Source organism: Hydractinia symbiolongicarpus, chromosome 1 (assembly GCF_029227915.1).
Source record: "Hydractinia symbiolongicarpus strain clone_291-10 chromosome 1, HSymV2.1, whole genome shotgun sequence".
Lineage (NCBI taxonomy): Eukaryota > Metazoa > Cnidaria > Hydrozoa > Anthoathecata > Hydractiniidae > Hydractinia > Hydractinia symbiolongicarpus.
Window position 1 is genome coordinate 5443175 of NC_079875.1, and position 26304 is coordinate 5469478.

Sequence of the window (26304 nt, forward strand, 5' to 3'; positions counted from 1 at the left end):
TGTTAAAATTACACCCTCGTTACCAGGACTTTTTGCCTTTTTGATGTTACAGAAGATATCGTTCCTGGGAACGAGGGTGGTTACAGTCTTATGTGTCTATAAGATGCAAGTTTCTCATAGTGACTTAGTTTCTCCCTTGGTTGTACTTTCTGTGTGCTTTGTACTGTAAACATCCGTTAACCGATGTGTAAATTGATCTTTCAAAAGTCACATTTCACTGGATGCTATCTCTGTTTATCTTTTGTACGGTAATTGACTATTATTCACAGTTAGTTTTGTTTCAGTCATTTCCTATCTGTTTGGCTATAATATAAATTGTCACAAAATATGTGCTATATATGTTTTTTTGTTTGTTTTTTGAAAGATTCTTTTATACGCACAAGTTTGTCTTTTTTTAGTTCAGAATTCTTTAATACACCAAAACACTTACCAAACCAAACAGCAAGGAAAGCTTTAAAATGCTCTTAACCTTTTTCTCTTATGACCTTACGAAACATATAATACATGTTAGCAATTCTTTTCTCGCGTTGAAGCAGTGTGGCCACAGTGCACCTTTTTCATGCACATGCAATACGATTACACTGAAAAGTAGAAAAATAGTCAATATTAGCAATCAGTTATTATTATAGCGTACTTTAAACGAAACCAGGAGCTGAGGTGCTAAAATTTACCGTTGTGTTAAGACCAGTCACCGTGGTTGTGGCGGGAAAATGTCATTTCAAATCGTAAAACTTTATTTACATTAACGTTTTTTTTCTCTACCTAAATCATATTATTTTTAACTTATCCTTTTTCATTTTCGGCGTTAAAATTTTAAAAACCGTTCGTTAATTACATGTACCAACAGTCATGGACTGTAATCGCAATGCTTCTTATACTTCGTCGCCTTAAAATCCCCATCATAGGCTATTAGATGTAATGTACCGTTACTCAAAAAAAGATTGGTTACAAAGCCGCGGAATTTCTTTGTATTTATTAATTGTTATTTTATTTCGCTATTGTGTTTTAATAACAAAAGGAAGGAAATGATCTTGGTTCATTAAGCTTGGTTTCCATATCTGGCGTTAATTTAAGCAGGTAGGCGATTTGAAGTTAATTTTTAAAGGTCTAATGGAAACGTCGATGAATAATTAGCGTATTGTGAGCGTTATTTGCTATGGAAACATCCTCGCGCTAAATAGTAAGTATGATTAACGACGAGGTCCGAAATTATCGCGAAAAAATTAACGCGACTTAACGTCAGATGGAAACCACGCTTTATTTTAAGAGATAAAAATAGAATAAACATGCGCCTCCAGGGCAACGATACAAGAGGGCAATGAAACACGTTCTGCGCCACGTCATTTTTGTTCAATCGGCTTACCATTACATCATCGTTCGTCGTGTTAACCAATGAAACCGGACGGTTTAGCTTTAAACACGGTCAACCTCACCATAGGTTAAAATAATCTTTTAACACTTTCTAATTTATGGTAAGTATGTACACAACACATAAACAATCAAAAAATTTTTGCCGATCGAAGGAAAAATGGGGAAAAGCAATGGAATCATGAAAGATTTATTGGTTTAGTTTTACATAGCTATTTTAAAATATAAACATAAACATATAACACGAGAAGTTGTTAGAGTGACTTTTATAAACGTGAAAACAAATATGGCACTTTCAAACTCTTTCGATTTTCTTGATGATTTGTTTGGTGAAGAAACGAACAGAAGTGGTTCCACAGGAAGCATATCCGATCACAGCTCAGATTCAGGACATGGAAGTCCGTTTAGTACAACTGAAAACTCTCCAGCGGTAAGTTATGTATGCTTCTTGTAAAACTATTTAGGTTTAAATTGTTCTTTACAAAACTATTTCATGCCTGGAGAGTAACATTTACAAAAAAACAACTAGCTAGCCAGTCAGGAAGAACTGATAATTAGTGTGTGAAATTTAGGATAATTATACGGTACATACAGTATGCAGTAGAGATCTTTTTACTTTAATTTCCACACTGTTCTTTGTTGCCAATCTTTCTGTGAGGAGAAACCCAACTGTTTAGACTTTTTGTGCTTAGGCTGCCATCAAAAATATGTTATGTTCCCGTCCTCTGCCGACTCACTTTTGGTAATAAAAATCTTGAGTCGTTAATTCGGAAAAAAACGAAAAAAATTTTTCTAATCCAAATGAAATTTGTATTTCGCGAGATATTTTTCAACAACAACAAAAAATTGCAAGAATTAATTCCCGTAAAAATAAATTCCTTCCTGTGGCAACTGACAGTTTACAGGACGCCAAACAAAAAAGGGTCTGCAAAATATGTTATCCTGTTTTTTTGCCCTGGGAAAGAATTTATATTCTCCGATCTGAAAATCCTGGGGAAAAATACTCCTGACTGACCGACCCCTTTTTTGCAGGGTCTTTAGGACGCGAACATAACATATTTTTTGATGGTCGCCTTATCCTGCAAATACTGCTCCTTATTTTAAAGCTTGAATTGAGTCCTTGTTACTTGCAATCTTAAGACAATGTGCCTAATCTTGTGATTACTATTGGTTAGATCCTTAAATTTTGTCATGCACGCCAAAATAATATAGAGTTTTAACAAAATGTACACATAACGGCATACCTGCATACACAGGCATGTCAACTCACACAGATTTTATTTACCCTGAAAGATTATTGTTAAAGACATACAGAACTTCTTCCTAATGCTGCCTTCTCAGAAGCTTTTAAACATCTACTTCCCAATTGAAATTTATCCCAAATTTCCCAATTTATTAGAGGAGCACCCTGATACATAGGTACAGTTTAAGAAAATATCTCACAGTGGTAATTACAGAACCCAACCCAACCCAATTTAGTTTAAACTTGTCATGGGCAAAAAAAGCTAACATAAACGAATTAAAGACAAATAATTTCCAACAGGTCAAAAAATAATAATTCAGTTTATTTCTTGGCAGCCTAATTTTGCTGATGTGAAATCACAATTTTTCTGTTTTGCATCAGCATGTGTTTGACATTGGTATATATTTTTTGGTTTTCTGACAGTGCTCCCCAATGTATAAACAATGAACAATGATATAGCTGTAAAAAGTTTCTGCAAGTATTCCTTTATGAAACTTTGATTATTATAATACTAGTCGATAAAGCCCATGGAAAAATCCACTGAGACAACAGGATAAATATGAGAAAGAAGCGTTATTTGAATATTGATGGCGTCAGCAACCCATCCACAAAAAAATCTAAAGCCTTGTTTTCCCGTTGCCTCTATTGTCCAGCAAGGACCTGCTAAAATGCTAAAAAAAAATTTAAATTTGTACACCTGTTACCTTCATCGCATAGATCTTGAAACACTGATTAAGAAAGTGTATAGGATCATGTATCTTTGACAAACGGTTGCAGAGATGTTAGGTTTTGAAGGTTTTTTGACAACGACATCAACCCGTCCATTCCGAACCCGTCCATTCCGAAACAGATTTAGGCACTCAGGTTTAGAAAACTTACCCAAATAGGTCCCAGTTGGTCCCTAGTTACCCATGCAATAAAAAATCATTGATGTCACCACCTCGCTTCCAAGTTATTTGGCCTCAAAGTTTAAGGGCCCCCATAATGGCTTCATTAATTTAATATAGGATATTGACGTTAAAATAGTAATATTGACGTCGCACCGTAATGTCAGAAAAATTAACATTTGAGGCATAACTTTTTCGGCTTCATCAAAGGAAAATAAAAACATCCACTTTTGCCTGGTACAGACACACAGACACACTCTCCGTATTATTATATAAGATAATAATATGCTCTTATTTTTAGGCTTCTTTTCCATGGGAGTCTAATAAAAATGATGAGTTTTGGGGATCACTTCTTGATGATCTTCCAGCAGACATTGGTGAAGATTCAGACTCGTCTATTGTGCCATCTCCAGTCAATGAGTCTAGTCTGCATGATGAACCTTTAAATTGGACTACTGAATCTTTTCTTGATGAAGGAATGGCATTGGAGCATAACCTTATGGAAACAGATTTTTCAACAAACAATATAAATAACATTACAGTTGATTACAGTAAGTTTTAGTACTTGATGCTAATGTGGTTGCATTGGTAAAACAGAGATGGATTTTTCCATTATTATACTTTAAATGTGGAAAATTGTATCCCCTTGTTCAAAGTTGATCAAGTTATTAACTCTGCTTGTCATTTAATAAAATTTAAATTATTAGTTTATATTTTAGTTGAGTTGCTGATATTCCTAAATTACATTGACTTATTGATAATTATTAGATTGGGACATGGACTTGTCACCATTAAAGAATGAGGCAGTTCCTATGAATATGATATCGAATGCAATGACAAACATCTCACAAAGTTTACCAACACCAGCCTCAGTTGCAAGTCAAGCAAAAACACCACACACCCAGCCTTCACCAGTCATTCTTAAGCCAATGACTTTGTCAAAAGATTCAAATGGTTTAATCAAGACAAGTGACATTAAATCGCACATAAAAATTGGAAACAATGTGTTTGCGATTATACAGAAAGGAAACATTCTAACAACGCATCAAGCTAATCCTATTAAAATTAACCTTACACAGCTACCAGACATAAAGAAATCTACACCACAAGTTTTAAAACCCCCAGTTCGTCATGTAAAAATTGAAGATCATGACTATGCTGATGCTGAAGTTGACGATGAAGAGATTGATATAGTTGGTACAAGAGGAGTTAGCAAGGTATTTTAAAATTTATTGTTTTAATGTATGTATATACACCAATGTAGTTAATATCTCTCATCATTCTGTGGTGTTACATTGTTGCAAGATTGTGTAAGGTCAGACATTACCTGACATGTCCCAAATTAAACTGTACTAACTAACCTGTTAAAAAATTACTTTATCATTTTTCATTTTAAGGCTTACAATATTTCGAGTGTTACATCTTAAATCCAATCTTTATCATTGTAGGGTATGGGACCAGGTTTAGTTCTGACGGATGAGGAAAAGAAATTGCTGGAGCTGGAAGAAGTATCTATACCTGAAGATGTTGCATTAACAAAGGACGAAGAGAAAGTCTTAAAAAAAGTTCGAAGAAAAATTAAGAATAAGGTAATTTTCTAACTGATACTGAATCAATTATCTTTACGAAGGACCCTCAGTTTTGTGATTGGGTATCTTCTTAACTTCTAAAGCTTCTTTAGTAAAAACAAAAAAAGCATAAAGAGTGTACAGGGAATTGCCCATCTCTGTCCTGTTTACTAGGATTTGCACCAGACAATATGAAAGATTGCATTTTGATATGATGAATTGATTAAACATTTATTTTGTGTATTACAGCAATCTGCGATGGAGAGCAGACGTCGTAGAAAAGAATATATTGAAAATCTTGAACGTAGGTGAGCAAAAGACCTAACACATCTTGCAGTGCATGTATATCTTTGTTTTTTTTAAATATTCTATATCTCTTTTATTTCAGGGTAAAACATTGTACAGATCTCAATCATGGACTGAAAAAGAAGGTTGAAAAATTGTCAGATGAAAATAAGTAAGTTGTCTTAAGGCCTTTGAAATAAATATCATTTTAACAGGCATGTTTTTGTTCTTTTGTTTGTTGTTGTTTAAATTTCTTAATAATATTTCAACCTTTTAACTTCTTTTAGATCACTTTTATCGCAATTGAAGCAATTGCAGACATTTGTTGCTGCATCCGTCCAACAAAGTAAATCTGCGCAAACTGGAACATGTCTTGCTGTAAGTGTACTGTTTATTTATTCTTTTAGTCATGCTAGGACCTACACAAGGTAGATGTAGCAGTCTTGTTTCCTTCCTACATTTGGTATGCTTAGTACCAAAAATTATCCCTTATAGTTTACAATCTGTTTCTGAGGCCTCTACATTCTATATAAATTTTATTGATGTGAGAACACTTCTTCGTTAAATAAACATTTTTCCTATTTAATTTTTTTATTCTTATATTTAAATCTTTATATTGTTTACATTGTAGGTCTTGCTATTATCCTTTGCTCTGTTCTTCTTACCTTTCAACCCTGTTAATTTTGGTGTTGACAAGTCCGTTGGTAACGTCATGCCAACCGATTCTCCAGGTCCCGCGTTCTGTAAGTATATTATTTTTTTATTTTAGTATATGTGACCAAGTTTTCTTGGTATTTTTTCATCGAAAAATAGTGCTTGATTTTTGCTATTTTTCCGGTATGTAGAGCAAATTTTTTAAGAAAAACCTACGTTATCTATTTGACACACTCGACAAAGCTTTTTTTCATGACCTACCTTTGGTTTTTGGTTTTAAAGATAACCTTTTTTTAGTCCGTTCCCGTACCTTACTCGACATCGAAGATCACACCGAATACGAGTACCATGACAACGAATCCAGTATAACGAATTTACCGACTCAAAATGATGCCGATACCGGGAATAATTCGAAGTTATACACAGAAGAAATGCGAGCACACATCGAACATTTACTAGCTCATGAAGATAGTCATCTATTAGAATCTAAGCTGAACGCATATATTAATGCGAACGACAGGAAAGACTTCGTCGAAGAAGACAATGTGAAACTGAATAAAGTGAACATCGTCGAAATACCAAACGACGAAAAAAGAGAAATTTTAAGTCGTTAGTTTGTCGTTTGTCGCTATATATTTATTTGATGAACCGAGTATTTAGTTTTGTGCCTTGCTGACATGAAATGATAGCGAAGTGAAAAATATTTAATGTTGCGCCTTTCAAATTTCAATCAAGTATTTCAATAACCGCAGATTTCGTGTCGTGAATTTTTTTCTTTTCGTGAATTATAAAATTACTCTGAATATTGAGTTGTTTTCTTATATTACCAAAGAAAACTTCGCGTTACGACTGATCCCTTTGTACAGTATTAATTTGTAAATAATTCTCAATGTTTCCGAATTGCGTACTTGATGTTCATACGTAGTTTTACCCCCAATTTCTTCTTTATTTTTATAACGTCTCTCATAAAGAAATTTCCTTTGACGGGGGGCGAGTTTACCATCTGCAACAGCAGATGAAATTGTAGCACGTCACATGGCTTTTTCTTTTGTTCTCATTACCATATATGGAGTATTTTTTTACCATCATGCACTTCGGTTTTTTGAACCAGAAGTCCACGCAAAGAAAAAACAGGCGGCTGCACGATTCAAGTACACGTTGAATAAATTTTACTTGATGATATCTTAACCCCCGGTTTTATGTATAAGGTATCTGTTGTTTTCATGCATTTTATGTACGTTTGTGTAAATCCGTACTTATTTTATCTGAAATTACTACAATTTTTAACTTAAATTAAGTCCTACGGTAAATCAATCGAACAAATTCTCACAATATACGGTCAAAACGAGTTACGAATACTTCACCCCCGGGGGCCGCAATATCTAATATGTATTACTATATTTTATCTGTTCGACCTTTTTCTTCAAGACACGGTCGAGGGAGGACGTGTGCCGTTTAGTCTTATTAGTTTTCGTCTTTCCTGTCGTCTTCCCTTGACTAAGTTAGCTTGGAAGTTCATTTTCCAAAATGTATCCTGTTGAAATTATTTTTTCCAAAATTAGACTTGTTGGGAAAACACAGTGGGTGAATCCTGGAAAGGGCTTGTTTGGGCCCAAATGTAGAAGAAAGAAATCGACTTGAAATGGGACAGGTAATTTTTGTTGAATTTTAAAGCAGTTTTACGTGTTATAAAGTTTGTTTATTCTTTGGTATATTAAAAGTTAATTTACCAGGTTAATACAAGGGTCTAAAACGTAATCCAAGAAATATATTGGGCTTTTTTACAATTGCTATGCAATAAACCATAGTAAACGAATTTTTTCCTTGTGACCACTTGTGTTTTCCAAATGTTAGTTATATAGATGGGTAGCTTGCTGGCTAGGTACAAAAGTTTAGTGAACTAAAAGTAACTACCTTTGTATGGAAAGTATTTATATTTAGCTGGCTAGCTAGCTAGGAAATTAAAATTTCATGAAAGGCTTAGTATTGAGTCGGCCATCTTGCTTTTTATTTGGTTACATTTGTAAATAAATTAAGTTAGCTATACCTGCCTATCTATAGCTACCTTGAATAAAAACAAGCCTGCAAAGTAAAGGAAATGTGGACTTCTGGTGTTTTAAGGAACTGAACTGAAGACAAACCACCTGATTGAGTAAGTCTTCAAGGTTCTACCATGTTAAAACAACAGACAAAACTTTATTTTTTATTCACAAACAAACCAAATCTTAAGGCGCTTGTTCTGGCCTAGCCAGCTGGAAAAAGCTTGGCTACAGCTAAAGATGTGAATATAGCTACATTAAGCCCACTTCCTAAATCAGATGATATACTCCAATCAGGGTAGAGTCACATGATCGATCCCGTACTGACTGAGTGAACAGAATCAATATATAGTTTATTTTTGCAAATTTTTTAAGTTTTTGTTAAGTTGTCATTGCAAAAGATTGTTTATAAATTTGTGCTATGCGGTAATGCATGCATTATGTATTACTTTTAATTTTATACGATAATGATATGTAGTAAAGGTTTACAAGGAACTTCTATTGCACCATGTATGTAAAATACACAATTGTATGCCCTATTATCGTCCCATGAAATACACATTTGAAAATACACAAACTAAGAAGGGTTTCTACTTACAACCAAATTTTAGTATGTTGTCTCGTGCAAGTTTAAAGAATGCATCAACAAAATGTTGTCTTCTATAACTTTTAATTGGCAGTTTCTCAAAATTATAATTAACACAGTTTTGAAGAGGGTATTACTGGTGTTTGTGTAGCAAAAAATAGCTATTTGTACCAATTTAAAAGTGAAGCAGTCAGTGGCACTTATGTCATAGAGAAAGTAGGCACCTAAGCTAGCTGTAGCTTAGCTGCATGTATAATCAACAAATATTTCTGACAATTGTTGCTTCCGATTATAAACCTTAAAACCGCATTCCTAATTTATTTTTCTTGTAAGAAGTTTTGTTCACATTGTTATTTAGAATTTTGTTCACATGTACATGTCTGTCCAGGCAATATAAATTTTAACAGAAAGTAAGATTATTTGTTAAAAAAGTATAAAAAGTATGTTTACAAATCATGTCGGACTTAATTTTGCTGATTTTTATAATTTTGGGAGCAGTATAAGCACTTTAATTTAGAATGTTCTTCTACCTCACTTCTTTGGGAACCTCTGCAGCCATATTTTTCCCTCCTTGTTTACCACCTTTAAAATTTCATACTGTTTCCCTTAGACATCATTGTACTTGAATAAATATTACAACCGTAGCACAATTATTTTAACACTACGAAATCAATCTTTTCTTTTCAGCTTTAAATTCAACAAATGGCATTTCCCTGCTTCACACTCCTTTTTCTTTTATTAAGGAACTTCCCTATGTAAAGCTGGTTATTTTTGGTCTTTCTAAAAGCGGGGACATTTTCTGCATGATTGGTGCCAACAACTATGCCATATCGGATCCATCTCCTAATCATGCCATTTTTTTTAAAGCCACTCAGATAGTTTCTTAGACTCCCACATCATATAGGAATAACTTCCTATCACTTAGGAATGTGATGGGACCTCCCTGAGAGCATCCACATTTTACCATTTTATGAGTTGCATCTGTGAAACAAAATATTGGCATTTTCTATGTCAGAATTGCAGAAATTATCAGGCTTTCTCTTTCAGCTTTTAAGACCAGTTATTGGCTTCAATTTCGATTTTTCAATAGCATTAAAAACTTTAACAGACCTTTTCTTATTATCAAGTGTTACAGTATTCAAACTATGAATATACTGATCTTGTGGAGAATTAACATTTTGTTCTAACTTATATTTAGACCCAAATATCTAAAATAAGAACTTGTTCTAGAACTGATTTTAAAGGTTACCCTCAAGCAAAAAAATAATAGCTAAAATGATGCAGAATATTGTTTTATCGAACAAAATAATGTTTATTTTGCCACACTTGCTAATTATTGGAGCACTGGTCAAAACAATTTTCCACTTACATCATTGAGCTTCTTTTCCAAGCTCCTTCCTCACCGGCTTTGAACGTTATGCAAAATTGCTTCATCAGCACTTTTTATGTCATTACGAGATAAGCCTCTTGCCCAGAACTTGCTAGGTTTTTTGTATGCTGAATTGCAAACATGAACAAAAAACCTAACAAACAAGCCGTAGGGACAAGCTTCTTGCAGGAAAACCTTTTGCGGCATCAGAATCATTGCGAAATTTCAGAAATTAACTTTTGTCAAAATTTTTACAGGAGTAAACTATTACAGTTAACAAAAAAGGTTGTCCTTGACTGCAACCTGCTTTCTTTTAATTTTTGGAAAATAATATGCTATAAACCTCCAACATATAAAATAAAATTGTCTTACTATTACCTTGTGACCAGACATTAGTATCGTAGAGAGAACCCTTATCTAGGTTTAAACTGCCATGTACATTTTAGTAATATATGATCATAATACAACTTGTGTCTCTACTGCAGTATATTAGAACTACCTGATATACTTAATCGTTGTAACAGGGAATAAATAAACATATAGCAAAACTTTTGTGTAATGTGCGTCTTTCTTTGATAAATACACATATAAATTGCTTTTCCCAGAAAATTATAGCAATGTCGAAAAAGTTCAGCCTCTCTAAAGATAATCACAATTTCTGGTCTTGGAATCTCATGATGACGTCGCATAATATCACTTTTTGCTTGCTGTTTGAGAGTGGTCTGTAATGTTGGTTGTCAAAGCTCGTGGTTGCCTTGTAACTTGTTATGTTTATTTTATAATATCAACCAGAAAGCACTTTTCAGGAAAAATGAAAGTTGTTTTCGTAGATTTTATATATTCTCAACTTTAGAGCTCAACTTGTTTTTAAACACTAATAAACCTATTAAGTGGTAGTGCTCATACCACATGAGCAATGCTGAATCACTATACACTCATTTTGGCTTTTTAACTATAAAGTTACTTCCTTCTTTGAATCTCTCCACAGAAGCATAGTTGTGACAACTCATTAAATTTTAAACCAATCAGAGAAACAACTTTTCAAGGGTAAAAGGATATTGATTTTAACTGTGTACACTGAGATTCTTTGCTTCAATTCACAACTGTCTAGATGAATAACATAATTTTCTGCTGGCTTCTTGTTCAAGTCTATTTTTTCTTACAAAAAAAGGTGGACCAAGTAATATACTTATAGTACTTACTGTCTTAAAAATGCATCAATTACCCAAATAATGAAATTTTTTATGTAAAAATTCTCTCATCCGTATATAACAATTATTAAATCAATCAGCAAGTGGCAAACTATTTTTCTCCGTAAACGACAGTGCAACTAAGTGATGGTATTAGTTTTTGTAAGCTTAACGAGCATTTGTAAAGGTTTCCTTCAAATGAATTTGTGTGTTTCCTTTAATCTATACCCTTGAATGTTCTTTGTTTGTATGAACATCGTAAAAAAAAGTGCTTTTTATGGAATTTTGAATGTATAGAGTTCAAAATTGATGTAGTTGCAAAAAATGTTGCAAAAAGGTTTGAGTTAATACACTTGTTGCGTTTGTCACTTGAATGATATTAAGTATGTTCGGACACAATCACTAAGGGAAAATAAAGAAAAAGACAAAACACACTACAAATCCTACTATTGTATATCATATCAAAAGAGGTCCAGGTTGATGTGCTCCTCAATTTTCTCCTGTAAGACACAACAGGCAACAAGTAAGACATGCCTTTGGTTTTGCGAGGAGAGGTTCTATTGAGTTTCCTCTATGGTTTCAATTCTGTGAAACTGTTGCTGTGACAAACGTTAAGGCTTCCTTGGTGTACATTTAAATTGAGCTTTTTACTATTATTGCAGATATTGTTTGACCACTACAAATCAAGTTTGTGACTGTATTTTTGAAAATCAATAGCGATTTTTCTAGTTTCCCTATATGCTGCTTTTAATTCTGATTTCAAAATACCTATAATATATTTCACATGCTGGGGGGGGGGGGGGGGTTGATTTGACCCCCTTGTGTAACTTCTAAAATTGTTGTCCGTTGGACCTGAAACTTACCACAAGTGTTGTCCAGGTATTGATAAACAATTTGATGAAAAAAAATTAATGACGTCAGCATTTTCGATGATGACGTCATCAAATTCGGTGACATATAGAAAAAAAGCTCTAACTTTGAATTTTGTTAATTGTTGTATAATTGCGATGAATTTAGTAACAATAATAATAGAAATGCAAAATAATATAACAACATAAACTAAAAATTTACATTAAGCTTTCAAAAATTTTACTTAACATAAAAAAAGTGTTGTCATAGTTCGGCATAATTCCCCAAGAAATTTTTTGGTAAAATAAAGCTAAATAAAAGTTAGGAAAAGTCACAAAATCCCCCAGCAAGAATAGGGTTCATGTTGTCAGCTCTGATAAACGTGCACTCATAAACATTCATTGGATCAAATAGACCCCTTAAGGAATCGAAGTGTATTTGACATACACATGAATTTGACAACTAATTTTTGATGAAGTTTATTCCCCCTGTCCAGAAATATTTTACGAAGCAGGAATTAATTTAATAGATTTTGTTATTTAGGTGACTTCAATTTAATTAGTTGTTCTACGGGCGAAGTCAATAGTAGCTTACGGTCGGTAGGTCGGCGAAATAAAAAATAATTGGTCGAAACAAAAATATATATAACAACGGAGAAGGATGTTACGACAACCGGTTTTTCTATGTATTATCGTATCTTGCACGTAGATTATATTTTATAGTTGCAAAGGAAAAATAAAATAGTTCTCAAGGTGAAAAAATAAAAATACATGCTCAAAATCTTGTTTTGAAAGTTATAAAGAAAGAATTATTCTTGTGCTGTTTTGAAAGTTGCGCTCCTTTGAAACTTATACAGCAAGTTATTCTTCTCCTACTTATAATAATAAAACAAACAATTTTAGTGTTCTTTTAATGTTTTTTGCACAGTTTTATAGGAAAATCTTAATTTAAGTTCAATTTCTTTATCGGAATATGGTGGTTTAGTTGAGAATATTTAAAGTCTTTTGCAGTGGTAAATCATTTTTTTTAATTCATAACAGAGCCACCCTGGAAAAGTTCTGGACTTTAGTTTCCCAGAAAGTTATTTTCATTTTGGCTGGCAACCCTTTTTTTTGCAAGTTAAGTGCCATGTAATATATTGTGTAATTTTCGCGTAAAGGAAAAGAAAGTGAAATTCCCAAAAGAATATATATCCTGTAAAAATTTTTGCGTAAAGTTACTAAACAGAAAAATATTGCAATAATTTTATTTACGTTCAAATACACCTTTAGTTATTGAATAATTTGTTACATTAAAGCATCATTCATTCTCATTCATTCTATTCAAAAGTGAAACTTTACAGCATCATAATTCTGTGCAAGTTACTAAATTTGGAGCCACATGTACAATCGGATGTTAGAATTCTTAGTTCTTTGCTAAACTATTCCTGAATAAAATCAAAACGGTTTGATTTTATTGGTAGCTAAACTAAACAATTTTTGCGTCTGGTAATAATTTACAGTACAAATTATTTTAATTTTAGTAAACTTGATGTATAATTAATCGAATAGTTTACCGTCTAAAAGGGCCTTAAGATAGACGGCTTTTAATAAAATGCTGACATTACATTTCTATTTTTAATTGAAGACTAGCCAAAGTTACCACTAATGCACCCAGAATTGTAAATAACGATGAATTAAAAAATACGAATTTAGAACTGGATGAAAATTTAAAGTGCAAAATGGTGGCTGTTTGTAATTTTATGATAGGAACAGAAATGTAGAACAGGATCGACAGGATCAAATGAAAGCTTGTGGGTGAGCTTATTGCTCAGGGAATAAAATATAAAAAAATTACATCATCCAATGCCTTATTTTGCCGTTCAATTTAGAAAAGACATTTTCCAAGCTATAAGTTAGCAAGACGTCATTTAAAACAAGTTACTGATAAGAACTGAATTTTTATAAAAATATAAACAAACGATTTACATAATATAGATAGAAACAGGGTTCCTTACTTACACAAATTGATAAATATTACTGCCCCTTTTAAAGTTTCAGTACAAAAAATAAGTTTTTTTAAATAAACCTAATTATGAACAAGTTTTTGTAAATTTAGACCAAGTGAGATATACTTTAAAGGAAGAAATTTTCGCGGAAGAAATTTTCGCGAGGCCAAAAAATCGCGAAATTTTTGGAATTTATTTTCGCGAATAGCCTCTCCTAAGATTTTTCGCGGGAATATATTTTCGCGAATGAACACTTTCGAAATTTTTCGCGAGAAAAAATTTTCGCGAATGGCCTATTTTTAAAATATTTTGCGAGAATAAACTTTCGCGAACGAAGACATTTTTGATTTTTTTATACGTACCTAATTTATAAAAAACGTGTTTTTTATACAAAAAGCAGTTATATAAATGACAGCTGATTTGAGAATGTAAGTTTTTCTTTCGTTTGCACTTTTTCAAAACACAAAATAAACTATATATAAACAAGTTTTACAGGGTAAAGCTTTTCGTATTAACGAGTAACAAAAATATTTGTTCTAACAGTGTCCATCTTCCATGCTTTCAAAAGCGTCAAAAGCAGATCTTTCCCACACAAAATCACAATCCTCATCTTCGTCGTCTTCACCGCTATCGTCATTTTCGTCGTCGGCGGCTCTTTCAGAGTATCCAATCTGCTTTTCTTCCAAGGTCAAACCACAAACCGATTGAAGCTGCTGGTTCTCCACTGGACTGCTTTCACATAATGGGTCGATCTCTTGAAATGGGTCGATTGGAGGGAGATTCTTGCTACCCAGCTGAATCGCATCAGTAATTCCCGCTGCTCTCCATCCACTTTCAATGATACTTTTTCCTTTGCTGGTAGTCATCTTATCATAAAAGTCGACAACCCATTGAGCATGTAGGGGTCTACTTCATCAATTTTGACCACATCATTAAGCTGCTTTGAAATTTGATCAGCGTACTAGGTGCTGAATTTATTTCTCAAGAAGCGCTTTGCATGTCCATTGACAGTTAAATCTAATGGTTGATAAAACTTGGTCATATTTGCTGGTACATTGACGACAATTATGTGGTTTTCCTTGATCTTATTGAGGACTTCGCTCGTCATTTGGCCAGTAAATACATCCATGATAAGCAATCCTTTTTGATCAGGAGGTAGCTTGAGTGTAGCTCGTTCTTCTTTTAGGTAGGGCGAAATGATTTCTTCAATTATTTTGATTGACTCTGTCGTGTTAGAGTAGTGAGTGGGGTTTGCACTCAAACTGAAGTCGTCTGGAAACTTGAAGCGAGGTAGACTCTGTTCCGTCTTTCCCCCGTAGATCAGCTGGATAGGCAAAAACTTATTTGTAAACGTTATTCCAAATGTTCCAGTAATCGATCGTTTGTCGCTAGCAGCTTCCATGACTACGGACGCTGAACCACGTTTGGCTAGGGTGAAATTACCAGTTAGGACATATTTTAGGGGTGTTTGGTCAATGTTGATGATCATGGAGTGTGGTATGTTATGCTTTTCAATAAGGGTGACGATCTCATGGTGAAACAAAAATTCCATTTCTTTCCTGGCACCGTCAGGAATATTAACCTTCGAAGAAGTCTTCATCCGCCGAACGAACCCCATACGCTTGAATAAGCTTTTTGCCCAACTTGATGAATCGACATCAATGTGTCCAACGGCGCCCGGATACCTTGACATAAGAGCTTTGGCTGTAGCCTTGGCCAAGCTTGAAGTTACGAGGGCTCCATGGGAGCTAACAGCCTTGATGTAAGATTGAACCATTCCATCAATTTCTCCAAGTAGCAGTGGACGACCTACTGGCATCGAGTATTTGGATACAGATTTCACAACTTCACGTTTTTCTTTCGAAGCGATTTTTATCTCCTTCACGACTTTCTCTTTGAACGATCGAATTGTGCTCTCTGTGAGCCCAGGAAACTGCGACTTGAACTTCCGTAGCGCAGCACTGTTGCCATTTTTACGTGCGTAGTCGCCAATGGTAAATCAGTCTTTAGGTTGCCATTTTACGTAAGTCTTTCTTTCCTTCGCCTCCTTAGCTTTTTCCGAGATTGCTTGCACATCAACTACACCGAGGCCATCGACTTCAGGCAAGGATTTAGAGGTAGTACCTAAAAATAAAAATAAAGGATTTTGTAGAATAATTTTTTAAAATATACCCTGCAATAATTTCATGATAATTCATTTGGTACAAGAGCTTTTTGCTGGCAACGAAAAATATAACACTAACCTGCAGAAGGTTCAGGAGGAGCAATGTTCTTTTCTGCAGGACTGTTTTCTTTAAGCTTATCTTCTAAAGCTTTTTTAAGCTTTTGACTTTTTCGAAGGAAAGACATGGTTGATCCTTCTCATCCAAAAAACTGTTTGTTTCCTTTTTCAAATCACACAGAAACAAAACACAACAAAAAAAATTATGTGAAATACTTTTTCGATTGCAAACCGGGGGTATTGATAGAGTGAAAATCTCTTTTGAAAATATAGTTTGCATCTCTTATCTTAATAAAAAAGAAGAAAAGCTCACAAAAACATTTCAAAACTAAATTTAAAAAAAAAACATGTATTTTGGTAAAAAAAACGTCTTTGATGTTTATATTCTAAAGAATTAAGATTTAGAACAACATAACCCCCGGCATAAATTGACTTATCCTTGTGTGTATTCGAATACGCCTCTTCTTTTATGTTTGGATCGAATCAGTCTAGACGGTTTCGAATTTAGCAGACACCTCTTTTAGACAAAATCGAACGACAAATCATCTTTGTCATCACTTATGTGTACAACTTTCTTGCATCATGTCTTCGACAGAAAAGATTTTAAAATTTTCTTCAGCTGTAAGAGGTTTCCATTATTATCAGAGATTATGGTTCCCAAGAGAAGAAGAAACACTTAATTGCTATTATGAACAAGACAACGCATTTGATCTGTTTGCTATAAAAACCGAACAGTGCGATTCTGGAACAACAGTGGGACACTTACCCAGAGAAATTTCTAGGATAACAAAGTTTATTCTAGACAGGGGTGCAAGGATTACGGCTACTCTAACGTCAACAAATTATCGTCGATCTCCATTGGTTCAAGGAGGATTGGAAATCGCATGTGAAGTCACTGTGAGAATGCCAGCTACAATAAAAAACCACATGATTTTGGATCGTTATAAAGAATTGCTGAATGATTATTATATCGAACCAAAAGATGAAGAAATTCTCGGAAATTTATTTTCGAGAACGACCCCTTTTGATTTTTTTCGCGGGACTTTATTTTCGCGATTTTGGCCAAAATTCGCGAAATCGCGAAAATTTCTTCCTTTAAAGTAGTGACAATTTTGCCACATGTTAGTGTAGAGAAATGAAAGTCTGGTTTCTTTTAAAGATTTCTAAGTCAATACATTGACTGGGATGTTTTTATAAGCAAACAAAAATTACAAACAAGACTTCTTTTTAAATTATATACAAAAAGTGCAACGTAAATTTTAACCAAATGAGATATATTAGTAACAATTTTTTTGTTATATGTTAGTGTAAAAGAATCTAAATCTAATCTAAAGTTTCTAACTCAATGCATGGAATAAGTTTCTGTAGTTGTTTTTCAAAAATATTGGTTACCATTATCTTTCAAAATTTTTATTTCAGCATTAAATTTTTTACCACAACGCTTGACCAGCATTTTAAGTTAACAGGACATACACAAAACGGTACAACTTTTTTGGCCACAATTTACATTTATGCAACACAACAACAATTGACAGGACAATGCACTATTCACAGTTACTTTATGTTTATATGGAACAAAATTCTCCCAATTGACATATAACTTTTTTTCATTAATTTCCACTGTGGTGTTATAGTTGTTGAGATTTTTACGCCATTATAATGTTGTATAACAACATTTTAATTAGATACACTTCTTTTGCCAAAAATTCATCAATAAGTTCACCCCATTTTGATATTTTTACACCCAAAACTCCATCCCTAACTTTTTTCTCTCTTGTCTTGTCCTTGCTTACTTTTACAGATCCCTCTGCACCAATTCCTTTCACTTTTTCACTTTTCTAAGGATGCCAAAGGAGCCAGTTGGGGGATCTATTTTAATGTCAGCTATAGATGACACGGTACAAGAAATGTATTGAAATTGGATCTCGTCATTTTCGGTTAACCTTGGCCCAACATTGCTGTCCTGTGTTAACATTAATATCAATGTATTTGTTCCACCTTGAACTAATTTTTTGTGGGGAAACAGTGTAACATGGAAGCTATATGCTGTTGGACGACAAAAATTTACAGTGGGAGAGATACCAACTTACTACCAACTACTCGAACTTCACTATAACAGCTATAAACAATGACGGTGGTAAATGGTCCTGTTGATAAATGACATACTTGACATGACCCATTGCAAAGGTCATACTTTATACAAAGATATCTGGTGAACACCACTCTTGCATTTTCACATAAAAGTAATGATGATTGCAAACCACAAAATACTTCACTTGATAATTTGCGAAGCTGCATTGTTGTTGTGAATTGGCATCCAAATTATTAAAAAACAAGGAATTTCAAGATCTCCTTGGACCAAGGGAAATCTTCTGTAATGGGTTTCAGTTAATTTTGCCTCAATTCTTGCGCCTGCATCAAACAAAATTTATTCGGGATATTTCCATAGGCAGATGACCAACGATCCAACCATTCTCTTGCACGTTTTTATTGCAAACAGATCATGCGGATTGTTCTCTTCATGCTCACATGATAACTCACATAACAAAAATTCTAACTTTCTTGCCATGCACCAAAATTTATACCATTATTACGCGCAAATGGTATGGCCAAAATTAGTACGCGCCAAATTTTATACCAATAGGGTAATACTTTTCCTGCGTCAGTATCATAAAATTTTGCCATGCCTGAATAATATATTCCTTGTCATCTTGAGATTTCCATAAACTATCCACATTTCCTTTCCTGGGCTTATATTGAATCACCTGATATTTTGGGTATGTTCATTTTTGGGACTTGAACTAAAAGCTGGAAAACTTTGACTTCCAAAAATATCTATTTTTTATTTTGCACCTATGTGAACCATCCAGTGAAGCATATACTGTCTAAAAAGTTGAAGACCAACTTTAAAGAATACTATGCATAACTTCCTGAATACTCATGTCACGTTTGCCTACACTTTAAATTAACATTTTTTTATTACAGATTTAGGCTCATCTTCATCAACTACTTTTGAAATAATTGATTTGAGGGTGTCCTTAACAATATTATTGACATTTTTTCTGCTTTTGAAGCATATTTCGCTAGATATTCAACACATGCATGATGATCTAAAATCAACTTGTTGTAGCAATTGGCATGCCAACCTAGGAGCTGAACATGTTGATGCTTATTTACATGAGAGTCATTTTTTTTTCGTAACAATTTCTGCTCTTGTGATTTTGTTTTCATTGCAGGTTTTTATTTAATCATATTTTACATATGTGTTATTACAATAATCCATTGGAAAATTAAATCTGCAAAACTGATTACCTTGATTATCTTCTCAAAGACAGTAACTGGAATAACATTTAGAATGTCGTTCAACACTGTTAACTAAGTTTCCATAGTCTAAATCAAAGTTTTTTATATGCGCAAACACAAATTTTCAGGGATGAACACTAAGCTTACTGTAAGAATCAGAAACTACTGAGTTCCAAGTTGTTAACAGAAAATCAGCATAGTTACGTATTTCTTTCTCTGCTTCCTGCCCATCACTAATGTCTAAGTTACACTGTTCTAAATATCTACAACAGTTCTACTACTAAGTTTTTTGTGCCATGTATCCATCAATTGCAATTTTGTTAAATCACATAAGCCAGCGTCAAACTTTAATTTGGCCAAACCATGAGCATTGCATTATTGTCAATGCTGTAAATTCATAGCAAAACCATTGACATTTTCCCCCATTATGTTATAAAGCCAATGAGACACAAACATTATACTAGCTGAGTAAAAAAACAGTCCATAATGTGGGGATTCTGTACACTACCCTTAATAAACAGTTTATTAAATTCAGGCCATTTCGATGCATTCATAAAATGCAGCCTTTGGATCAACACCAGGATCTATTCTGAGTTTAATTTCATACAAGACATAAGTAATTCTCTTACTTACTGTTAACAGTTCAGCAACAACGTGGTCCAGGCAAGAACAAATCTTTTCTTGAACATAAATTCACATAGGCTGCAACAATATTTAAGAACATTAAATGAGGCAAACAAAGCTCCATATTAATATAAAGGATCTCGATTAACATTTTTTATCGCAGTCAAATCTTTAGACCCAACAAGAAAAATGAAACACAATAAGTTTTGCTCGATGAGTGTTTTTTTGTCTTGGTGCTACCAAACACACAGGTTGTGTTATATCAGAGCGGGGTTGGATGATCGAGCAGAAGTTCCCGGGGAAGTAGTGATTAGAAAAAAAATTTCTCCCATACACACCACAAACACTATATACCCGCGGTCCATTAAATGTGTGCCCAAATATGTACGCAATAAAATTGTTAATATATTTACCTTTAAAATTTGCTGTGTTACAGTTTTCTGCAGAAAACAAATGTGGGAAACAAATGTACTTGACTCCTGAATGTGTTCAAACAAAGGAGTTTTTTTACATTTTTATGAGTCATACTTTAAAACATCATTCTTTATAAATAGAACTTAAAATAGAAGTTAGTGGATTAGGCTAGTTAGGATAGGTTTCGGTCCTTTTTCCTTATTTGTTTTTATTTGAATGTAAATACTGGCTAAAACAGTATAATCACATGTTTGCTTAAGATTTATATAAATTTATATTTTCTCTCAAATTTAAGGAAGATGATTCAGCTTCCAGTTTAAGTGAGGAAGAAGTGGAAGACTCTCATCACATTAAAGATGGGCAAAACTCATGGGAGGAAGATTCAAGCAGGTAATGCAAAAATTAAAAAATTAAAATATGATTATAAACAAATAACATTTCTAGAGCAAAAAAAAATGCTTATATAACTCAAAATTTTATTCAGATTATATAAAATAACTATATTTCTCAAAACAGTTTTTCTAAAAGCTTCAAACAACAACATCCATTTCAACTCTTCTAACACTGATTTAGATTTCTAAATTAGGTTGCCTCGAAAATATTAAAAGTTTAAAGTCACATTACACAATTTCATATAAACATCAAGAATACATGTAAGATGTAATTAATTGGAGTAACAGTAATTACTTTGAATAACAGTCCATAATCCATTTTCGAATGTCCACATATAAATATATACATTTATCACAGCAAACAAGCAGCAAACTGACTAAGTAAGAATTTGTTTAAAAACGTTAAAACAGCTTTTTGAAAGGTTTTTTTATCTTTAAAAATGTAGCGATTACACAAAGTTGTCTTTTTTAGCAAAAAGCTTAGTTTTTGCACAAGTTCTTAAAAAATAGCACTGGAATTTACTTTTATCAGGCAAACTTTTGCAAAATAGCTATCAGTTAATAAATAAAGTTATCACTCTTAGTCAGCATATCAATCTCATAGAAACTGTATATACCCAAAGCACGGGAGTAAAAAATCTCCCACTTGGTATGAAAATATACTCTCTTTTTTTTGTATTACTGTGTGTCATATTATTTTGATTTTTCTTAAAATTGAAATTTTTTTAATTTTTTAATATTAGATCACATGGTTTAAATGAGGTATAATTCTCCAAATTTAGATTATTAATGCCAAAAATATCATCCTTTAAAAACTTTTTGGCGTTTATGAAAGATGTAAAAAGTACTTAAACTTTGTCTAGGGGTAATCAGTTTTTTATGGATTTAGAATCTATTATCTGTTTATGTTAATAGTTATAATATTTTAATTGTACATTAACAAAAACTAATATTAGGACCTTTGTATTTATTTACTTTGGACTAAATTATTTTATAAAGATTAAACCAGAAAGTAATAACTTTAAAATCCTGATTTTAAATGTTTTTTTAAAAAAATGAGGATATTCACAACCATATTAAGCTACATTTAAAATTCTCCATACCTGGTCAAGTGATGGGTTATCGGATTTCAACAATTTTGATTTTTAAATTTCTGTACACTAAAACCCCTTGAATTTACTTTTTGCTCATTTAGGGCGCATTAAAAATACAATGTTATAAATTGAAAGTTGTCAATTTTGCACAAACAGCTTTCAGTTAATATTTTATAAGAAACAGAGTTGTTCAGATGTTTTTGTTTTGTTTTTGGGAGGGGGAGTCTTTTAGGAGGAAAAATGCGCACTACTCCATGCATTCTGCCTCTGTTAGAGATTCAGTATATTTTTGGCATAGATTACCCAAAATCTAAAAGTAATACCTCTTTTCTGCATATTTTTTGAAGATAAGATATAGAATTGATAGTAGTGTCAAAAATGGGATTTTCATGTTGTTTTTGATGGCCGTGCAAATTGTAGATAGAATTCACCACTCATTACAAATAATTGGCACAATTTTGAGGTGTGACTTTTCTTCTTTAATATTTTCTCTCTAAACATTAAGGAGTTGTTTTTTTAGGCAGTCAAACAACCAAGCTACAGTACTGTGAAAAGGTTTGTTAACATCATGGTTCGTGTTTATTTCATGTTACGCACAAACCACGGTAGCCCACGATGCGTATTGTTTTAACAATCGTGGACCTCACGATCATGTTTCGTGGACTACACGAACAAAAATTAAACATTACACCGTGGTGTCCATGACAGATAACTTCTTTTGTAAAACAACAAAGACGGTATTAGTTTATCAATTTAATCAAAAACCGAAGAAAAAAACATAAATTACCACTTGTTTTAATTCGTTGTCATAAAGCTAGCTACATAATAGATTTTTATCGTTCGAGAATCAAAATGCGATCTTAAAAAACATTTCTATCGCCGCTATTCGTTTTTTAACTTTTATAATGCGATCTAAAAAAACATTTCTATCGGCACAGACAAATTTAACTTTTCTAGACAAATGACATTTCGTAAAAATACAATCGCGCCCATGACGCAAAAGTATACATTGAGCAAAAACTACGAATATGCTTTTTTAACTTGATAAAACCTGAAACAAACAAATTAACTTTAATAAAAGACTTTTTAAAAAGAAAAAAAGTTAAATTATACTGGCTATAAAAGTTGTGGAGCTCGCGAAAATAATCGTGGGACACACCATCCTTCATGGAGATAATAATATTAGCGTGGTGGCCACAATAGAATGTTTGAATGTTTGTTATGGTTCGTGTGCACCACGCTCGCTCCACGAACACGATGTTAACAAACCTTTTCACACTACTGTATTAAACTCTGTAATTGCTACCTAAGAAATATAGGAAATTACGGTAGATACTAAAAGTAGGAACTAGCAGTAACCAACAGTAACCAGTAGTATTTCGAAGTAACCACCAGAGAACCACCAGTATTATGAAGTAACCACCAGAGAACCAGCTGTTGTTTTAAGTAATCACAAGAGAACCAGCAGTTATTATTAATTTACTCCAGATAAGGCAGCAACGGCGTCGCAATGGTGTTGTGATTTTTATGCACAACACTTCATGACCTTAAAATTACCAAATATAATAAATAAAAGGGCACCTAGTTCCCAGGGCTTTTTTTGATACTTTATGCTCTTGATAACTAGCTACTTTTGAGTTGCTTTCGCGAGGTCCAATAAATGAATTCCACGAAGATTAATTTTCGAAAGTATAAATAAAATTCGCGGAATTCACGATAATTAACCAACTTAAGTTATTTATGTATTTATTTCGCATAAAGGCGATAAAGGAAACAAGAAAAACAGAACGAAAATAGTGTTTTCAGGATTAAAGTTCATTCTTTGAAATAAAATGTAACAAGTTTCAAGGAAAAAATGTTCATATCGAAAGCATAATTTTTTTACTTCAACAGAAACCATGTGAGAAAAACAAACGTATATTTTCTGCCGGATGCCTTGATGTTTCTACACAACATTTATTAATTCATTCGAACTTTACTTTGTCTACCAAAAGAAAAAAATGTCTCGTTTTGGACTCTCCTCCGTATAGTGTTTTTCATTATCTTTGGTTTACAATTCAGATGTTAGTTCGTTATTTAAAATATTAATTTTGTTTTTGTTAATTCTCGCGTGTGGTTTTAAAAGCCTTCTGTCTCAACTGTTGCATAAAGGCTGAGTCACACCAGACATAAACATTTCAAAAAAATGGGTCATGAACTGTTGTATGCATTATAAAATGATTCACATTCGAAGCGGTAGTTGTGTTTATTCTGTTTTATTTATTTAACTGGTCGTTCTCTTGTGATCACATAAAAAAACTGCTAGTTCTCCGTTGGCTACTTCAAAATACTGGTGGTTCTTTGGTGGTTACTTCAAAATACTGTTGGTTACTGCCGGTTCCTACTTTTAGGAAAAGCCGGAAATTACTTGCTAAATTAAGAATTGTATGTTGGAATTTAGGGTGGATTTAAACATCAGTCTTAGAATAATCTTTCTTCCTTGTTTAGTGACTCCAGTGACGCAAATGATGGTGAAGAAGTGGAGATAGCAGACTCAGACAACCAACAAACTTTAGAGCAACAAAAAATATTACAAAAAGTTGGAAGTCCAGAACAAGGTTACTCTTGCGTCCTTGAGTATATATTTACGTTACTTACATTGAATAACAAACATGCTCAGCACCAGTCTACCAATGGTTAAACTGTGACATTCTAAAAATGATAAGAATCAATTTGAATGTTCTGATACTAAAATGAGACAGAAAAATTTCGTAATAAATTTGAATACAGGTAGTACTTATTTTTATCATAAACTGATTGTGGACTTTGGCGTAATAATTATGATAAAAGACACATTTACACTGCGAGAATTAACATTCTTTCCAATTTAGAATAACTGCTTGAATGCTGCGGCGAGATTGAGCACTGTGCTACGCTATAAAGTTTTTTTTAGCACGCGCTGAGGAAGTGAAGACAGTTTCCAAACAACATTTCATTGACTTTCTAACGGTACCAGTCCCATTGCGTTACAACAGTTGCGTCACATATTCGTACCAACATGTATTTACTGATATATTTCTGATGTTGCTACGTTCCATCGATTTTAACCGTGAAACAGTTGACCGTGGGACCCGAGTGAAATGATTTTGGACTTCGGCGTAATAAATGTGATAAAGGAGACATTTGCATTGCGAGAAGTAACTTTTCAGAATTTGAGATGACTGCTTGAACACTGTAGCAAGATTGGGTGCTCTGCTAGTGTTTTATTTAAAAATTAAAATGAATAAGCCTTTTTTTACTGTAGTACCAGTCCTAGCCATTAGCGCACGAAAAAGAAGTGAAGACAGTTTCCAAAACTACATTACATTGACTTTCTAACGGTATTAGTCTTTTTGCGTTAGAACAGTTGCATCACATATTCAAACCAACATTAACAGTGAAACAATGATGTAATCACTCATGCCTAAAACTATATTTAAAACAGTGAAACAATATTTTATTCTGTGAAAGATATTCATTTCTCAAACAATCACAGGGGACACAGTTTATCTGTTTGGCATTCCGTCTCTTCATATATTTTGTCACTTAGTCACACAAATTCGTAATTTACTAAACATAAATTTTTTAAATTAAAATTTTTGTCCAAATCTCTTTTTCCTTGATGTAATAGATGTTGAATAGAATACCACTATCAGTCTCTGTTGTAACTGTTTCACCATAAAAGTCTTAGTATACAACCGATATGAACAAACAATATAACAATAATCAATATCAACGGAAGCTATCTTCCACAGCAATAGTCACACAAGTCAATTAAACAAGGGCTGTCTCCAACAGCATAATAATAACATTAAGTATCTTGACTGTGATATCAACAATCACTCAACCAAACTTTATCAGCAATAACGACGATTCCACACTCGTTTATCTAACTTATAACGATAGTAACAATAGAGTACAATGAACCAAGTTGGAACATTACACCAGTTGCTGTATCATTGCATGAGACCATTAGAGACTAAATATAACTGCCAAGTTTGTTCATATTAGCAAAATTTAAATCAATATAAATGTTCCAAGGGCTTCTTTTTTATTTTCTGCTCGCAAATCGCACATGTTAGCAAAAAAAAGAAGCAACCTTAAGGACCAGATTGGGGAAGAGAGACAAGAGAGAAGGTTCGTTTAGGGGAAAACTTATTTGTCATAAAACTCAAATTTTTAAAATTTACAAAAAAATGACAAAAAAGTACCC

At 33.2% G+C, this 26304-nt stretch overlaps 2 protein-coding genes across 2 annotated transcripts in view; both read left to right on the forward strand.

Moving 5' to 3' along the window:
* Nucleotides 1-1515: 1515 nt before the first annotated feature.
* Nucleotides 1516-6905, forward strand: LOC130633493 (cyclic AMP-dependent transcription factor ATF-6 alpha-like). The gene is made up of 9 exons (XM_057444555.1): nt 1516-1798; nt 3800-4049; nt 4267-4715; nt 4947-5087; nt 5316-5374; nt 5455-5523; nt 5639-5729; nt 5983-6094; nt 6303-6905. Exons 1-9 carry the CDS (start codon nt 1655-1657, stop codon nt 6617-6619), a joined length of 1632 nt encoding a protein of 543 aa, XP_057300538.1. The 5' UTR covers nt 1516-1654; the 3' UTR covers nt 6620-6905.
* Nucleotides 6906-7058: 153 nt separating this feature from the next.
* The window catches only part of LOC130633435 (chromodomain-helicase-DNA-binding protein 1-like), a 44379-nt gene continuing 25133 nt past the window's right edge, over nt 7059-26304 (forward strand). Inside the window, exons 1-4 of the mRNA XM_057444551.1 lie at nt 7059-7213; nt 7568-7656; nt 20883-20977; nt 24561-24670. Of these exons, the coding sequence (XP_057300534.1) occupies nt 7648-7656; nt 20883-20977; nt 24561-24670 (214 nt within the window). The 5' untranslated portion in view covers nt 7059-7213; nt 7568-7647. The remainder of the gene's footprint in view (nt 7214-7567; nt 7657-20882; nt 20978-24560; nt 24671-26304) is intronic.